This window comes from Cibotium barometz, chromosome 23 (genome assembly GCF_041138505.1).
Source record: "Cibotium barometz isolate CiBa-2024 chromosome 23, ASM4113850v1, whole genome shotgun sequence".
Lineage (NCBI taxonomy): Eukaryota > Viridiplantae > Streptophyta > Polypodiopsida > Cyatheales > Cibotiaceae > Cibotium > Cibotium barometz.
Window position 1 is genome coordinate 6825468 of NC_141068.1, and position 17797 is coordinate 6843264.

The 17797-nt window shown below is 43.7% G+C and overlaps 2 protein-coding genes across 4 annotated transcripts; both read right to left on the bottom strand.

Annotated features, from left to right (window-relative positions):
• Positions 1 to 3447: 3447 nt before the first annotated feature.
• LOC147625570 (uncharacterized) lies at positions 3448 to 4292 on the bottom strand. The gene is made up of 2 exons (XM_086817003.1): positions 3948 to 4292; positions 3448 to 3772 (listed from the first exon to the last, which is right to left on the bottom strand). The coding sequence occupies exons 1-2, from the start codon at positions 4151 to 4153 to the stop codon at positions 3448 to 3450; spliced, it is 531 nt and encodes a 176-aa protein (XP_086673129.1). The 5' UTR covers positions 4154 to 4292.
• A 750-nt stretch (positions 4293 to 5042) lies between these two features.
• LOC147625571 (autophagy-related protein 13b-like) lies at positions 5043 to 17537 on the bottom strand. 3 transcript variants are annotated; one of them, XM_086817079.1, is made up of 5 exons: positions 16904 to 17406; positions 16580 to 16779; positions 14696 to 16478; positions 5832 to 6010; positions 5043 to 5691 (listed from the first exon to the last, which is right to left on the bottom strand). In XM_086817079.1, the coding sequence occupies exons 3-5, from the start codon at positions 16430 to 16432 to the stop codon at positions 5328 to 5330; spliced, it is 2280 nt and encodes a 759-aa protein (XP_086673205.1). In that variant the 5' UTR covers positions 16433 to 16478; positions 16580 to 16779; positions 16904 to 17406; the 3' UTR covers positions 5043 to 5327. The 3 variants fall into 3 exon arrangements, with proteins under 3 accessions (XP_086673205.1, XP_086673203.1, XP_086673204.1); XM_086817077.1 differs by having other exon boundaries at positions 5043 to 5694; XM_086817078.1 differs by having other exon boundaries at positions 16580 to 17537.
• Between the last annotated feature and the right edge of the window lie 260 nt (positions 17538 to 17797).

Here is a 17797-nt window from a genome sequence, read left to right on the forward strand (position 1 = left end):
ATTTCAGAGATCAGTTGCAGATCCTAACTTGTATCTCTTTCAAGAACGTGGTTTGGTCACGTTGATTATCCTTTATGTGGATGATCTCATTCTCACTGGCGGTCATGTGGAGCACATAGCAGTGATGAAGGCTGCCTTGTCAAAGGAGTTTGAGATGACCGACTTCAGCTTGCTCCACTTCTTCTTGGGAAATTTGGAGATTTGGCAGACCTAGAGGGGGTTCTTTGTCTCTCAGTAGCGGTATGTTCATGAGTTGCTTGAGGCCTTTGGGATGGAGAACTACAAGCCTATCATGTCACCGATGGACCCAAACACGAAGCTTACAGTGAATGATCCTTGTGAGCAAGTTGATTCCTCTCTGGAAGCTTGTTGGTTCATTGATTTGGTTGTTGAACACTAGATTATACTTGAGCTTTCCTGTGGGGCTATTGAGCTTATTCATGCAGATGCCTTTGAAGACTCATTGAGACGCAGGATTACGGATCTTGTGGCATCTGCAGGGTACGAAGGATCTTGGACTCTTCTATGACACTAGAGGGGGAACGACGGATGGAGTTTGACTCCAAGGCTTGAGTGACTCATATTGGGGAGGATATCTAGACACAAGGAGATCTACATCAAGCTATGGTTTTACCCTTGGCTCAGGAGCTATTTCATGGAGCAGCAAGAGGCAGCTAACTATTAGCTTGTTGTCTACAGAGGCATAGTATCGGGCTACTTGTGGTGCTTCTTGCGAGGTTTTGTGTCTGTAGAGGTTTCTTGGCGAGATTGGGTTTCCACAGAAGGAGCCCACGATCATCCAGTGCGATAACCAGAGTTGTATCACTATTGCTCAGCACCCGGTCTTTCATGCCCGGACCAAGCACATAGAGATACAATATCACTTTGTTCGTGAGAAGATTTTGGCTGATGACATCCTGCTTGTTCGATGGTGGCTGATGACATCTTGCTTGTTCGTGAGAAGATTTTGGCTGATGACATCCTGCTTGTTTATTGTTCGATTGGAGGACAATGCAGTGGACCTCTTCACAAAGTCTCTGCCTCAAGCTATGCTTTAGTAGCACTCCAGCTCACTAGGGTTGGTTCCACATCCAGGAGCTAAGAGGGGGTGTTAGCAGTCATCTCCTATCTATACATTACACATTGTCCTCTGTTGTGGGTGTGCCCACCCAGTTAGGTGTATCTCCATTTTTTCCTATTTTGCATGTATTTTTTTCATTTTTCTGGGTCGTGGGGAGCGGTCATCTGCTGGCCATCTGGATGTGTTGTTGTCGACTGTTTTCAGTGTTGGCCGACTGTATTGATTTGGCCTACTTGCCTTTTTAGGTAGTCATGGGCATATTGGCTACTGTCGGCCTGTTTTGGGCTGGCCGACCAACATCCTAGGGCCATATATATATGTGGCCCTGCCCCCCACACTTTTTGTACATTGTATATCGGATCTTATGTATAGAGCAGAGTTTCTACAGCTTCTCTCTCTCTCTCTCTCTCTCTCTCTCTCTCTCTCTCTCTCTCTATTTCGCATTTTACTCTCTACAGCAGTTGTGTTTCATTTCCGTTGATGCATATGGAGACAAGTTCTTTTTTCCAAGAATAGATCCATGACTTCTATCACCATGGTGTAGCTTGAGGAGTATATGATGCATTTTCCATGAAGCTCCTACAAAAGACCCATAAGCTTGTGGTCCCATTGGTTGAATTGTATTGGTGCATATGGATGCATCATAGGTCCACCATAAGCTTCCTTGCCGCCCTTGCTCCACTTGTCAGCCCTAATAGTAGGCTTGAGTCTAGCAATGAATTTTCTTCATTGCTCTTTTTCCTTGACTTTCTCAATCACTTGAACCTGTAATAGAACTTTCTTCATTGCCCTTTTTCCTTGACTTTCTCAATCACTTGAACTTATAATAGAATGTCCCAAAATTCATCGATGTAAGCTTGGACATTCTCTTTCTCAACCTGGCGTAAAGTATCCCAAACGCACTTTAGCCTTGTACTAAGAAGGTAGAAAGTGATTCTTTAAGAGTTTCTAGAACTCTTTCCATGTCATAGTTCAATGTTTACCCTGCTTGATCACATTCCATCATAAAGCAGCACTTTAGATCAAGTGATTACAAGCACACTTAATCTTGTCCTTTTCCTAAGAATTTTTTGCCTTCAAAATAATCATCTAATTGGCTAAGCCATGCAATAAGTACTGGTGCATCTTTCTTGCCATCATAGTTCTGGAAATTGAACGCCTTTTGGCTAATCCATGAATCTTTCCGAGAACTTTGAGCATGCAAAGTAGCTTTGATAGTACGCCTAACGTTATCACTTTCCTCCTCACTCGTCAGAGTGGAAAGAGTCACACTTGCATGTAGGATGCTTCACTTGACACTAACTTGCGTCGAAGTTCACGCTCACTTGCAATTTGCTCTTGAAGTGCAAAAAAAATGCTCTTGAATAGTGGGTTGTGCAAGTAAATTGGCCATTGCATATAAATAAATAAATAAAATATAATTTAATGATGTAGATAAATAAATAAAGACTAGAAACTTAGCTCTTAAATTGTGTTGAATTCGGATTTGAAGTCGTCAAATGGTTGATCTTGATACCATCCTTTTGCTCCAATTCCGAATGAAATCCAAGCGTGGTAAAGAAGCTTGAGTTTCAGTCGACTTTGGCAAGATTTTTAAAGCCACTTCAAATTCGTTGAGTATCCACCAAAAACCTTGCTGAAGCTTGATGTTATGAAGAAAACGGAGCCAAAGATAACACCTCCAAGAATTTTTTATTTTTGATCCCCTTTGATGCCCAAAATTTTAGTTCCAAGAGGGCTTCCACTTTTTTCGAAAATGAGATATACGCTTTTCTATAAATTTTCTACATTTTTTTACAAATTTAGTAAATCTAAAATTTTCATTTCTGTTGAGCCCCTTTCTTCTTTGAGATCTTTGAGAGCTTTTGCAGAAGCTTTATACGTTTATGTAAGCTTTTACAAGCTTATAGTATAAAGCTTTGCTCTTTTTTTTTAAGATTATAATATTAAGCTTGTAAAGATTATAATATTAAGCTTGTAAAGCTAACGGGGCTTTTTAAAAGAAATGATTTCTCATCTCACTGTAAGAAAAAACCTCCAACAGCGCGACATAGAAGAAGAATGAAGTTCAACCCGTTTTGCCGCTGCCGCCCATGGAGAAGAAAGAAGCACAATTTTTCTTTTTCTTATTTTCCACTTCACTATTTGGGCTTTCTCCAATTACTTAAACTCTTTCTTTTTCTTTTTCTTTCCCTACAAAACGCTTCTCAACAAAATTTGATTTGAAGATGAATATGCATCATCCATTTTTCTCTTACTCAGTGGTTTATCAATTTGATGATGCAAGTACCATCTATTCTTTTGACACTTGTAATGCATTGTTTTTGCCTGGAAGCATGCAAGCCTTTGAAAAAAGATTTTGACAATCAGCCTTTATCAACTAATGGTATGCCTTGTCCCAATTTGCCATTGATTAAGCTTACGCTTATCATTGTGGCGAAGACAATTTTCAGCTTCTTTAGATCCAATTTTCTCATGATGGGGGTGCCATCCATGCTCACTTTAATCCGCATTGGCTTTCTACGGTTGGCCTCCATGGCCATAATTGCAGGTGAATTAGCATGGTCATTATCATCTTCATTATCATTAAGTGGTGCATTGACTGCTAATGCTGTTTCTCTGCAAGGCTTATAGAGTGTGCGGGTGGTGGTCTTGCGATACGAGCTAATGGGAGGCCAGCCAACACTAGCACTGCTCAGCCAAAATCAAAATCAAAATCATGCAGCAATTAAGCATTCTAATTAAGACAATCGAAGACAAAATGATGCCCATTAATGATTCTCATGGAAATATATACTCTGATAATTCTCATGATAATCAGGGAAAGAAAATGAAGTGGGTTATTTCACCAAAGAAAAGGGGGCACCTTTGTTTTGAAGACTCTGCATCATCATCTCCATCATCACAAGAAGAAGGCGGTGCAAGCGTGAGATGGCTTCCGCACAGAGGCGTGCCTGCAAAGCTGTTTGTTTCGATAATTGGGCCATTATCTGATGGAATGCTGTCTTCTTCCTTGCACGCACGGTTGAGGCAATAGTCACATATAGATGAGCTCCCAGATTTCATTGGCATGTAAGCTTTTAAGTGAGTGGAAAATTGCAACAATAAGGGCACCTAGGCTTGCTACATATGTACCTTGGGAACCAGTTGACTGTCAACCTGAGAAAGACAAAACAGTGGACTGTCAACCTGGAAACGACAAAGGTTATGGTCTTGCACACTAGTTATGGGAGGCTACAAAGAAAAATTTTACATTTGACATCCAACCAGTGGGAATAGTGAGATACTTCATACACTTGGGCGTAATATTCTCAGGCCCTAAAGTTTCATATGAAACCTGCAGCGAAGGCAAGACTGGCCAAGGGATATGCAGCCTTAGCACATCTAGAGAGGCAATAATTTCAAGGACAATTCCAACAGATGCAAACGAAATGTCTTCTCTTTGACTCATCAGTTATACCAGCACCCATGTATGTGGCACCATTTTGGGCATCGATCTTACATCTCTTAAATAGAGCTTGAAAAGGTCATGGGTCATGATGCAACATTCTCAGCACGCTTAATTTTTCCAAAATTCTGGCTACACCAATAAGAAAGCGGGAAGCACTCCACCACGAGATATCGATTATGATCACAGCGGAGATGGGCTCGGCTGCTATTGCCTTGCATTTCAGCTGGGAATGGCAGGGGGGACAGCATTTCACCACCTTCATCCACTTCATCTCAAAGCTGAGTACAAGAAAAGACCGTCGCCATTCAACAACATCCTAATGGAAGCCTATCAATCAGAAGCACACCTCTCGAATCCCAATTAGGTACAGGAATACACTCGTTTTTTGAAGGGGAAGAGGCGGAAAAGAGGTAAAGGAAGGGGGGGGGGGGGGGGCGGGGGACTTGGTTTTCAGGGTTTGTACTCATGCCTCGCCGTGGGGCCTCACGGCCAATACACACATCTGGGTGAGTGATTCAAAATTTATAGTATGTCCAGATAAACAAATTTGATTTTACAGTAACAAAACAGGAGCTTTTTCTTCACTCCCTTGTTACATCAATGGAAAGTGATATATTTTGCCACCTGTAGCTTTCCCTACCCCAACCCAACAGCCCCACTGACCCAGCCCCATATTTAAAATAAAAACTATGGCTGTACAAATGTTATGTTGCGTAAAAACTTTCAAACCTCCCAAAGGGGAAATTTCTCACAACCTAAGATATTAAGCACCTGTACAATCATCCTAACAACATTCTACTTCCCTCTCAACGTGTGCCCTACCTCTTCTCCTCCTCTGTGCAAGTGCATGAGATCCCTCATGCTCCTGTAAAGCTGGAGCTCCACTAGAGCATCCGCCGCCGTCTTTGTCATGTGCATGCTTGAGGCGGGCTCTAACGATGTGCCTAGCAAAGTTCGTGCCATGCTTTCAGGAACTGAACATGTAGGACTTCTTCTCATGAACTCTGTTTCATTAGCCCCAAAATCCAGTGATAAGTCTGGAGGAAACGAGTGTCTCAGTGGCGGAGCAGACTTGAACATTCGGACCAAGGTGCCCACTGCAGCAGCTTGTGAATTGGAGGACTCTGGAGCCTCCCCCATGAGTCCAAAGTTGTCAATTCTGCTGCCCAAAACAAACAAATCAATTGCAAGATCAAACCAAACAACGTTCTTGCCGTGACTAGTACTAGATGCATGTACTTAAACACCCCCTTTGTTTCATTCCCACACTGTGCAGCTAAAAATTACTTAAAAGGTTACCTGCTTTGTTTTTCTTCGGCATCAATGTCATCCACAGCAAATGGACATGAGAAATCCTCATCTTCTCCATCATCTCCAAGGGCAGTTTTGCTTGAGGACATCGATAAGGTTGCTTGTGATTGCCAATAGAAGAGGTTTTCGGCTGGAAAAGGAGGGCCACCCCCCTCATTCCTCCAAACCTGCATAATTCGAGATTTCAAGGTTCACACCATAAAGAACTCATGCCACCTTTACGGCCCACACACCTCAACATATCAACCTACGATAAGTACACTAACTGGGCTGCTCTTTATTCTTGCACTTATGTTTCATCTCATAAGCCCATTAAAGATGAAGCATAAAATAACAATCTAAATGAGCTTCGAGTAAATTGCGGGCATGGAACTAAACATATGGCACTGTATGTAAAAAAAGTAACAGAGTAACAGGGTTTATAGTAGACCTTTGTGAGCCCTTATGTAGGAGTGCGATCCAGAAGTGAGTGAGGTTAGGGTTTGCACATACTCAGGAAATGTTGGTTAACCCCAAGGACAGGTACAGCTTCTCGGAGGCCCATTGACCTACAAGAATGGACAAGCCAGGAACCAGGTGGTCTAGTAAAAGATGGTACGGGATGCTCACTGTGTCAAGCTGCTGACATAAGCTCTGTGATTATTGACTTGTTAATGGACGCCAGGTTCAGGATGTACAAGTTGAGAATGGAGAGTTGTCCAGTACAAATGTGCATGCACTATTTGGTCTGAGTCTCCCGCCATTAGGCATGTGTATCTCCATGGATGGAAATGTCATGTGCATGCCTCATGGACATGGCTGAGACACCAGGCTAAGTACAGTTTGGCAGCAGATGTAGGACCTAGTAAAGCTCAGCAAGGCACAAAAGAGGGCTGGAAAGCAGAGGGGCATACAAACCCAGTCGGCCCAGCAGCAAGGTCAGTCAGCCAGCACACATGTGAAAAGGCGTCTGGTTTGTTGGTGTTTATTCCAGTCGTGGAGCAGTAGCAACAGGCCGACAACCCTACAACAAACCGACTGTCATGTGCACAATGTGTATCTACCGTGTGCTATACGCATGCAAGACTAGTTTCGAGGTCTGGGGAAGCTTGGAACTAGGCAGGCTGATTGACGAGCTGAGTTAGGGAAATACTAACGGGCGGGCACCCAAGTATGGACGGGCGGGCGGCCAAGTGTGGACGCCCGATGACCGGCCAAGAGCCTATAAAAGGGTGGCAAAGGTTAGTTATTGAATATAGAGAGTCTCATGAGTTTGTGAGAGCTCTATGGTCTTGGAGCCTGGATCTAGTGCAGACGTGCACCTGCTTTGTGCAGCCGAGGCCGACAGCAGTCTCGAGGCCCGCGAGGGCAGCTTCGTGGCGGTATGGGACGTCGCGAGGAGGAGATTGGTCGGTACGTCAACCTAGTTAGCTCAGCTCGTGGCTCCGTGGGGACAGCCAAGACTGTGGGCTTGCCCACGGCTGTCATGGTTGGGAGGTGAGTCAGGCCTGCACCCCCTTGCTTGTTTGTTTGTTCGTTTGTTTGCAGGATTCGAGTTTCGAACCAAGATCGATCACGAGGGGATCCGTGGGGATTTGACAGTGGTATCAGAGCATACCTCGTGAACGAGCAAGTCGGTAGGTAGAGAAGATGAGGTCGAAGAACGGTATGTGTTAAAAAGCTTGCTGTTTTTTCTGTGCATACTGCAGTTTTCAGAAATAGTATGTGTTTTTTTTCTTCATCAAAGACACCCATGTTGATGGGAGGTGGTAGTCTAAGTAGGGTTGATTGCTTTGCAAAGAAGAGGCCTGAATCGGTTGTGCATACGCATAAACTGCAGGGAGAGAAACAGAAAAAAAAAAAAAAGAGAGAGAAAAAGCACGTTTGCTTTTCTGGTTCGAACAGGAGAGAGAGAGCGGTTGTGAGACGGAAGCGGCGGCTGGCAGATTGTGCGCTGGCACGTTTTGCAAGCGTTGGCTACCGGCGACTGAAGGCGCCTAAAGCTAGGCGGCCAAGCAACCAGGCCAGGCCGGCGCTCAGGCCAAGCATGGCGGGCGCCCAGGCCACGTGGCTATGTGGCCAGGCCTGCGCGCAGCCAGCCCAGGCGGCGCCTAGGCCAAGCGAGCGCCCAACCCAGTCCACGCACGGCAAGCTACGCTGCCGCAGGCCACGTACGGGTTGGCGCAAGGCAAGCATAGGTTGACGTAGGCGATGGCAGCACGTCCGGCAGTGCAGCACTCGACGTCAGCATGCGCCGACAGCTCACCGATGGGCTAATCCAGGAGGGAAGCGGAAAAAAAAAACACAAGGAAAGCATTCCGGTTTTTTTTTGTGCTTTCATTTTTTTTTTGGGAGAGGGGGAGTTTAAAATTTTTTTAAAAAAAGGTTTAAAAGTCCTCTCCTCTCCAAGGTTTCCAAGGTGTTTATTTTTTTTAGACTTTAGAATATATATATATAGATAGATAGATAGATATATTTATTTATTTATTTATTTATTTATTTATATTTATATTTATTCAAGAAAAAAAAACACAAAAGCAAAGCAAAAGCTAAGCCTAGCTTTTGGAGATTTTTGGCTTTTGGGAAACCTTTATAAACCCCCTTAAGTGGGCTTCTTGCCACACATCTCTCAAGTTCTCAAGTTTTCAAGCTCTCAAGCTCTCAAGTTCGCTCGCACTTTTGTTGTGTAAAGACCGAATTTTCTCTCCACGTACCCTCTTCAAGATGTCGACCCAAGAATCGGAGTTGGAGCCCCTCGTGGAACGCGAAGGCTTGCCGGCTACGGAAGGTACCGATGCCAATCTTTTTGACGATTTGGTGTCAAAATCAGATTTCCAAGAGTTCAAAGTAGCTCTCGAAGCTTCTTGGACGGAACGTCAGGCACAAATCGCAGCCCAGATGCAAGCTTTGCAGAACTCCATCGCTCTATTAACCACTACCCTCTCTACTTTCTCGGGTATGGATACCTTGGCTTCAGCTTTAGGCCCCAACATTACTCCGGAACCGTTCGGGGGCGAGCAAAAGCAGCGAACCAAGGAGATAGTGGACACTTGGCTACATAAGTGGCAAGTTCACTTTCAGTTTCATCCATATGATGATGGAAAGAAGATCCAATTAGCAGCAGGTTTCCTGTCCAGCAAAGCTTTGCTTTGGTGGAAGGAACTCAACCCTAAGCCAACGACTTGGGCACAATTCGAACACATTTTCAAGAAAGAATTCCTCAAGAAAGAGGATGATTACGATGTTGTTGCCCGGTTTTCAGCTTTGACCATGACCTCGCAGCACCTCACTTACGAGGTCTACCTCCAGAAGTTTCATGACTTGCAGATGAAAGCTACAAAGATGGATCCCACTACTCTTTTGGGGTTTTTCGTAGCTGGTTTAACCGACTCAGGTTAAAAATAACAAATGTAAAACTTTGGATGAGGCCATTCATTCAGCTCGTATCTATGATGATACAATGGTCTCTTCCAAGTCGAAACCCGTTACCGAGCAGGGGAACAAGCATAAAAGAAAGTTCTCCGCACCTATGACTAACACGTCAGAGGGAAAGTCTTCGGAGAATTCCAGTTCGACACCAGCGAAGAAGAAACGACTCCTTAGGGCTTTAAAGCTCAAGAAGGAAGGACGTTGTTTTATTTGCGAAGAAAAAGGACACGTGCGTAATGAGTGCCCGAAGCAAAAGGGTACCAAGACAAACGCAGGACCCAAGCCAAAGGCAGCTAACCAGTTGTCTTTGATAGGTAAGTCAATTACTGTACTTTCTCGCCCTAGTACTTGTTCTGATTGTCTGTTCAATTCTAAGGTATTTGGCATGCATGATCTTCTCCGAGTTTTGGAGAAGTGAATAGCCATAAGGTTCACATTCTTTTAGACCAACGTCCAGATAGATTGGTCTAGTCATATTTTTTCTTTTCAGCATAGGGACACCCAGTATAGTATTTTAGGTGATTGTATCCATCCCTCTCAGGGACCTCTTGTAATACAATTGATTTTGGAAATATAATGGATTCTTCAAAAGGTTTTGCATGGAGGATTGCAAGCCTATTGCTACACCGGTTGAGAGTCGAGACGCGTATAAAGCTCAATAGCTTTGATGTAGCTATGGAATGCCTCATCTACTTGTGTATGACACGGCTAGACATTGCTTATGGTGTTTCCCTACTGAGCAAGTTTATGCATAGCCCACAGACAAAACACTGGCAAGCTATCAAGCGTATCTTTAGATACCTCCAGGGCACACACACTTCTGGATTGTTCTATGGCGCTCGCGGAGGGGGGGTGGAGGCAGGGGGCGGGGGGTGGGTGACTTTCAGCTACACGCTTATAGTGATTCAAACTGGGTTGGCAACTACAATACACGATAGTCAACTAGTGGCTTTTTCTTGTTGGAAAATTTTTCCATATCATAGCTTAGCAAAAAGCAACCTACATTGGTGACTTCTTCATGTGAAGAAGAGTACACAGCAATCTTCACAACCACACTTGAGTGCATATGGTTGAGGAGGTTACTTGATGACCTCCCATCGGCAAGGTGCTATTCCCCTTCTTACAGATAGTTAGAGTGCTATGGCTGTTTGCGAGAAATCCAGTTTTTCACACACGGACCAAGGACATAGAGGTGCATTATCACTACGTGTGGGAGAGGCTTCATGCAGGTGACATTAGCCTCATCTATTGTCCATCACAGGACAATGTGGCAGATCTCTTCACCAAGACGCTTCCTCAAGAAAAGTTCAAAGCTTTCCAAAAAGCTTTGGGCTTGATTCCATTTGGGGATTGATCTACTCTATACATGTACATTTCCACTACACAGGGAAATTTGTGGAAGATATACACATTTTGTAGTGGACATGTATGTAGGAGTTTAGAAGTTTATTAGTTCTAGGCACTAAGCACATAGTTTATTTGAGGTTTTTATACCTTAGAGTCACTTGCATGCTTTATGATGACACATGGCACATAGTTTATTTGGGGTCTTTATACCTTAGAGTCACTTGTATGCTTTATGGTGACACATGGCACATTCTACTTGGACCCCTCGGTCCTTAGATGCAGGGGGTACCTTTTACTTTTGTTGCTATGAGATTCTCTCGCGACTCTTACATGTGAGATTCCATCGCCAACCTCTCTTGCTCTCTTGTTTTGGTTGTACGACTGTGTATGTGCTTGTTGTAGGTTTCCATTGCTCACTCTTCCAACAATACTTGCAGTACAAGCTGATTTGTTGCTTTGCTCGGATTTAGATGTAGGTTGAAGTTGCGAGATTTTCAGTCGCATTCACACACAAAATTTGGGAGTATTTATAGAGCATAGTGGTTGCATGCTTTAGGTACGGTGCGGCACGGTACGGTATGCGTACGAGTATGTAAAGTACGTATCGAGATAAGTACTTTAAGTATGTTCACTTTTTTAAAATAATGTATATATAATAAAAATATATATTATAAACCCCGGTGCCTTTAGCAATGGAAGGACGACTACGCGAGTGGAAGAAGTGAGTGAAGTGGTTGTGAGAGCTCAAGACTCAGCTCAAGTGACTTGTCCATCAATGCCTTCGAGCTCTCTGTGAAGCTGTCTGTACATCTCCTCCTGCGCAATGCCCTTGAGCTCTCTGTGAAGCTGTTTGTATCTCTCCTGCTCATCACGTACCATGTCACTCTCCTTGGCATGTTGTTTGTGACACTGCAACTCCTCAACATCAACCTACATACCATGTAGTCACTAGTAGTTATTAGTGACTAGTCACTTTAAACCTTTTTTTAAAGTACGGGTACGGAAAGCATGGTAGCGGTACGGTACGTATTGAAAGTACCAAACGGATGAGTACGAGTACAAAATGCAACTATGTTATAGAGTATTTTGGTTTTATCCATTCAGTTGTGTTCTATTGATTGAGGATCTTGCTTATATAAATTTAGATTTTATCCACAGTTTGGGATTTGGTCCCAAGATTTATGGATTCTATTTTGGAGACATAGTTGGATCGCCTGACTTTGGAATGTTTTCTCTCCTTGGTGTCTAAAATACGTTCGGCTTTAGTGCTCGTATTTTGAATATTTTCAATAGTAGTATCATGAGTATAAGACAAGGCCAACTAGAATTATGAATTTTCAGATGATTTATATGGACTTCCTTTATGGAAGTATGAATTCTTGTACTCTTATGGTTCTCCTTATGGAGATATGATTTTGCATCGAGAGTCAAAGACAAGGCCTTCTTTTGTGGATCAGAGCCTGGAGAAGAATACCAGATCCAACGCTCCCGATTGGATTTGTGAGGATCCATTTTTGTAGGCCACCGCGAGGTGTGTTTTGCATCAAGCATGTTCCACGATGGTGTTTAGGGCTGAAAGAAGACTCCCAGAGCTTTCGCATGTGACATTGGTATCAGAGCATCAGGCTCAGCAAGGCTAAACACTGATTCATTCCCAGATGAAGGTGCACAGTCCAAGGAAAGGAACACAAGACATGGAAGAAGTCCCGTGGAGGTTGGTTGGTGGTGTTCCACAAGACCCAAGGGGAATGGCAGTCCTGTGAGTCGGGTGCCACTTGGGGCACACCAGAAAAGGCTTTCAGGCAACGGTTCCAAAGGAGGATGATCCTCTAAGGGGTGAGAAGACCAGAGAAAGTGTTCAGGGACAGGGCATGAAGGGAAAGGGGACAAGATGGAATAGATGCACATATCTTCATCAGAGTTGGAGTGGATTTGGAGACCGGGCTAGGTTTTCAACGAGAAGGTTGCCAAGAAGGGAAAGATGACAAGTTGGGACTCCGTGAATAGATAGATGATAGTCATCCAAGAACAAAAGTTGGAATCCTATCATCAAGTTTGGCAGAGGGGGATGTCATGATCCCAGGTTTAATCCTGAAGGGGCAATAGGATAAAGAACTAGGTTAGAACCAGATTTTGGAGCATATACTGCTAATATAGGCAGGAGTACCTTGTGGAGGGACACCGGAGGCTGTCGGCAATTTATGCATGAGAATACCTCTGTCAGCTTCAGCAATTTGGTGGATTATTTGTCCAGGATCTGGGAAATAGCACGTCGGCTAGTCCATGAGGTATTCAAGGCACTATATAAGGCATGTTTGCTCATTGGTCAGTCCCTTCCTTGGGATTGGGTCCTAGAATAGGTATTAGATTAGGTTTTCTACCTTTTCATGAAGGCAGTCAAGGGCCGCAAGATTGTACATCCTTTTTGTACCATATGAATATACCAAATACTCAGCTATCTCTCTCTCGCTTCTCTATCTTCTGTATGCGTTTTATGGTGTTTAGGGCTGAAAGAAGACTCCCAGAGGTTCTGCATGTGACAACTATGCTTTTACGCAATCATACTGAAAACACCGCCTCCCGATGCTCCAAGCACCCTCATGGGCAGCTTTGGCTCATGCCCATGGCCCCTCAATGCCTTCTTGGCCTTCCTTTCACATTGCTAGTGGCCTTGGGCGTCAAGACTTTTACACATGTGGACATCTAAAGCCTAAATGACTATGCCAGTTGTCCAAGGACCCGACTAGAGGCCTAATAAGTGCCGGGAGCTGACGTACATCATTAAAGCTTGCAAGTGTGTTACATATGATATATGCAGGACTTGCACGTACAACTTGACACTAACTTGACCTAAACCTAGATGGTGCCTGGCAACATGCCCTTGGACAAATGCTCACAAAATGCATAGCGCCCATCCCAAAAGGTGTCTTGAGTGTGGTGATCATGCAAAATGTACACGACACCCTAGTACAGCAAGTGTGCACGTGACATCCCCTCCTGCTTTTCTTGATGGCGGGATATATATATATATATATATATATATATATATATATATATATATATATATATATATATATTTGTCACAGTTGCATGAAACGGGAACGGGTCTAACATAGGAAACGACAATGATTAGGAAATGTCATAGAAAACTTCAAACGCCATGTAATTAAAAATCATAAATTAATAGAACTCCTTTAAAATAATAATGAAATGACTGAAGGCAGGCTTTTTCAGTATGAAAAGACTTGAAACAAATGAGATTAAAGCAATAGCTCACATGAAAGAACTACAAAGATCCCTTTTAATTTTGACTCCTCATGACCACGTTTCACATATGGCCACGTTCTATCGCTGTTGCAACATGAAGCGCACATTGTGCAACATCCAGAAATGTTTCCATTTCGTCTCAGCTCAGGATTCTGTCTCTGGCCATTTCTTCATGTTTTGCCTAAGTTTGAGCATTGAAACACCATTTCAACATTTCTAGCCTCTGAAATGTGTGTTTCCTGCAACTATGATGTATACACACACACACACACACACACACACACACACACACACATATATATATATACATACATACATAATACATACATACATATATATATATATACATGTATGTATGTATGTATGTATGTATGTATGTATGTATATGCATGCATGTATGTATGTATGTATGTATGTACATGCATGCATACATCCATACATACACACATACATACATATCTACATATATATGTCTGTATGTATGTATGTACATAGATACATATACATATACATGTATATGTATATGTATATGTATATGTATCTATGTATGTATATACATACATACATACATATATACATCTATACATATATATGTATGTATACACACACACACACACACACACATATATATATATAGAGAGAGAGAGAGAGAGAGCAAGAGAGGTGGTAGTAATACTATATGGTTGGATGAGGATTTGTATATACATATATATATATATATATATATTGTGTGTGTGTGTGTGTGTGTGTGTGAAACAGTTTCACCAAAAAAAAAAAAAGTGTGCAAACATGAATAAGGCAATGAGAAGGACAAGGGAGCAGATTCATACCTGTTGACCATGATCATCATGCAGCATGTGCAACTGCAGAGATGACTCAAATGATCTTGATCGATGCGCATGTGACAGCAACTGTCCTGAATATTCTGAGGAGCTTCTGAGCAAGGCCCCTGCTTTTCTGGCGCTCGGTAAAAGAGGAGGGAGCAAATTTCGGCTGCGCTGATGAATATCCCCTATGAGAAACTTTGACCCCTGCGAATGAGAGGGTTTTGGTATGCTTACTGGGTCACTTCCGGGATACAATGTAGGGGGTGAAGGTGAAGGAGAAGCTGAGAAAGGCAATGAGCAACGGCTGTCGATATTGATTGGCTGCGATGGTGATATGTGTTTGGAAGATATTGCCCCATGGATGCCTGGAATGTGGTCTGCAGAGGAGAGAGAAGAACTAAGAGGTGAAAGAGATAAATCCGATGCGGGGTGGTTCTGAGAAAAGGGAGAATAAGGTGACGGCAGGTAAGGGGGTGATGGGTGAAATGGATGAGAAGGGGAGGGTGACCTACTTATGCGGTAAGAGGGTGAAGATGGTGGCTGAAGTGTTGGTTGCATTTGGTTTAATCTTCCACTCCAACTATGACGTCTCCCAAAACCTAGACCCGGAGGTGAATTCTGTAGTGATGAGGGGACAGAGACCATGTATATACCTCGGTTGATGGACATACCAGTTGAGGGCAAAGAGTAAGGCTCTCCCATGAACCTTGTAGTTGGGCTGCCTACATAATCTGGTATAATGCGTGGGACAATAGAAGGAACAACTTCCAAAGCAATCACAGCCGTGGTAAGTCGATATGCCACAGACAACCGCATTCTCCCATATGCAGTCTCCACTGGGGTGAAACTGTATGCTGACATGTCCCTTTTCTCATGCTCAGAAAAAGGAGCAGTTGATGATAACACTCTATAGCTGAGAGAGAAGTTGCAGCAGTTTGACGGTGAGTTTGATAGCCTAAACAGACGGTATGCAGGCAAAAACCTGCATTTGCTGTACAGAGAGCGAAGCATTACCAGAGTCCTTTTGTACACTGCAGGCACTTCTGTTACATGTGTGGGGAATATGGTTCCTCCTCCCCTTGATGCACTTTCACCTACTTCAATCCTGGTCTTTTGTGCACTTGATCCTGACCCCGATCCCCACCACTCTTCCTTGCTGTCACTTCTCAGTTCTTGCGCTTCACCTGCCCCAATGCTGCCAGCTCTTCTCACATCCGGTCCAGCTCCTGCCTTCACAGCAGATGCCCCCTTGGAACCGGGACTAGAACTGAATGAACTGCCTTTCTTGCGCTGCTCAAACTGCACCGTCCACCTTTCTAAGACAGTTCCTTCATTTGCGCCACTCAAAAAATTTTCAGGAGTGCCTTTCGATGGTGAGCCTCCCTTTGCCCAATGTTGATGATCTAATGGTGCAACTCTTGGCAAGGATGGGTTCCTTTCAGCAGATTTGGGCTGATCAAGCAATATATCTACAACCATGGGGTCAGACAAGCGCCTCCGCCATGGCTCAAAGTTCTCCAGCGCAGCTGTACAGTCACCAAGAGCAAGGTTGAACCATCGATCTCTGGTTTTTGGTCTGGAGGACGATGAGGAGGCAGAAGACCCTAAACAATCACCTTCTCCGCAAAGAGCAGGTATCCTCGATTCCAATATAATGTGCAAACTTTTTGCAAAAAATTCCACCACTATCTGTTCTACTTTGGATCTCTCTGGTGCATGGACTGTGGAGGAGGAGGCCATGCTTCAATACTGATCTCCAGCTGCGCACGGCCTGATATGTGGCTGCCTGATATGATAAAACAACATCACTTCCAAACAACAAGAAACAAGCATTTTCGTTTAAACAAGACGATCATGAAAGTAAAGTAGGAATTTTTTTAATCCTACCTGGGCTCTTAGCCAACAAAGAATGTTGTCAAGCGTCAGTCAAATGGTCATACAACCTCGCAAAAGCACCTTGAGTCCTTATGCCAAAGCCAACAAATCAGCCCGTTGTCGCACCACCCCTCTGTGCCAACTTTCATGGCTTACAAGAGAAAAGGCCCAATTGCTTCACACAAAAATCAGCTGTGTTGGCAGGATCTATCCTGAAAAAACAATAATTCTTTGCTGCTTTATTCACCCTGTGTTTTTGCAACAAGCAACTGCCAAGACTTGTCTTCACATACTGGGTGACTGTCTCACCACATGGCCATGTGAAAGATGATGTACCTGTATGACCATATGAGAAATGGTGTACATGTATGACCCTTATGAGAGATGATGTACTTGTAAGGTAAGTACAAACAGGGTTAAGACACTTGAACAAATCCAGCAGTGTGTCGGCTGGCTTTACCACAAAAACTGAATCATCTACACGGCATCCACACTCATGTATAGATTCGCCGCCTGCAGCACAGACCCCAATTTCCGTGAAGAGGCCGTACAGCCCACGTTGCTGGGCCTTCAAAGCGAAAACCAATCATGTGTGTAATAAGTGCGTTCTATCCCATCAAAACTAGGTTGGATTTGGGGCACCTTTGAAGAGAAAAATGTCATCTTCGTCTGACAGAAAAGAAATTCGCAGCAGGCAAATGGAAGCCTGTCAGCAATTAGAGCAGAAGTGGGTCTTGGCTTGAAAGATCCCACAAATCAAACCCAATAAAAGCAATGATTTCGTGTTAGCAGGAAAAGCAGAGGGAGCAGAAGAGAATGACATCATTTCGACTTCCACTAGTTTGGGCGAGGAGAAAGGGAGCATCTTAAATTGTTAGATCTTGGTGGTGGTGATAAAACGGTGGGTGTGTAAAAAAGCGAAGTCTTCGTTGAACAATGGTATCAATCAATGCCACAGTGGAAAATCCATAGGGAGACAAGAAGAAAGTTTCAAAATACTAGGTAGACTACCCCCCCCCCCTCCCCCTCCCCCCCCAAAAGGAGATGACACGAGCATCTTGCAATAGCTAGTGTGCCATTCCATGGCCAAATGTTGTGAGGCCATAATACATCCAACATGATACAAGCTACAATCCAAATATTGATTTATAGCATGTGAGCTGTGATTCCTCGAAGTCTCTTGGATCCTGGCTAGCTTGTCACTAGAACCCATTCAACCCCGTCTAGCAT

Bases quoted from the DNA above. Each gene is read 5' to 3' on its own strand.
- LOC147625571 (XM_086817077.1), bottom strand. From the start codon at position 16,432: ATGGCCTCCTCCTCCACAGTCCATGCACCAGAGAGATCCAAAGTAGAA. The intron at 6,011-14,695 runs GTATGAATCTGC...CGAATTATGCAG, and splicing joins ATGATGATCATGGTCAACAG to GTTTGGAGGAATGAGGGGGG. The intron at 5,695-5,831 runs GTAACCTTTTAA...TGTTTTGGGCAG, and splicing joins GCCGAAGAAAAACAAAGCAG to CAGAATTGACAACTTTGGAC.
- LOC147625570 (XM_086817003.1), bottom strand. From the start codon at position 4,153: ATGCCAATGAAATCTGGGAGCTCATCTATATGTGACTATTGCCTCAAC. The intron at 3,773-3,947 runs GTGCCCCCTTTT...TTGGCTGAGCAG, and splicing joins GCAGAGTCTTCAAAACAAAG to TGCTAGTGTTGGCTGGCCTC.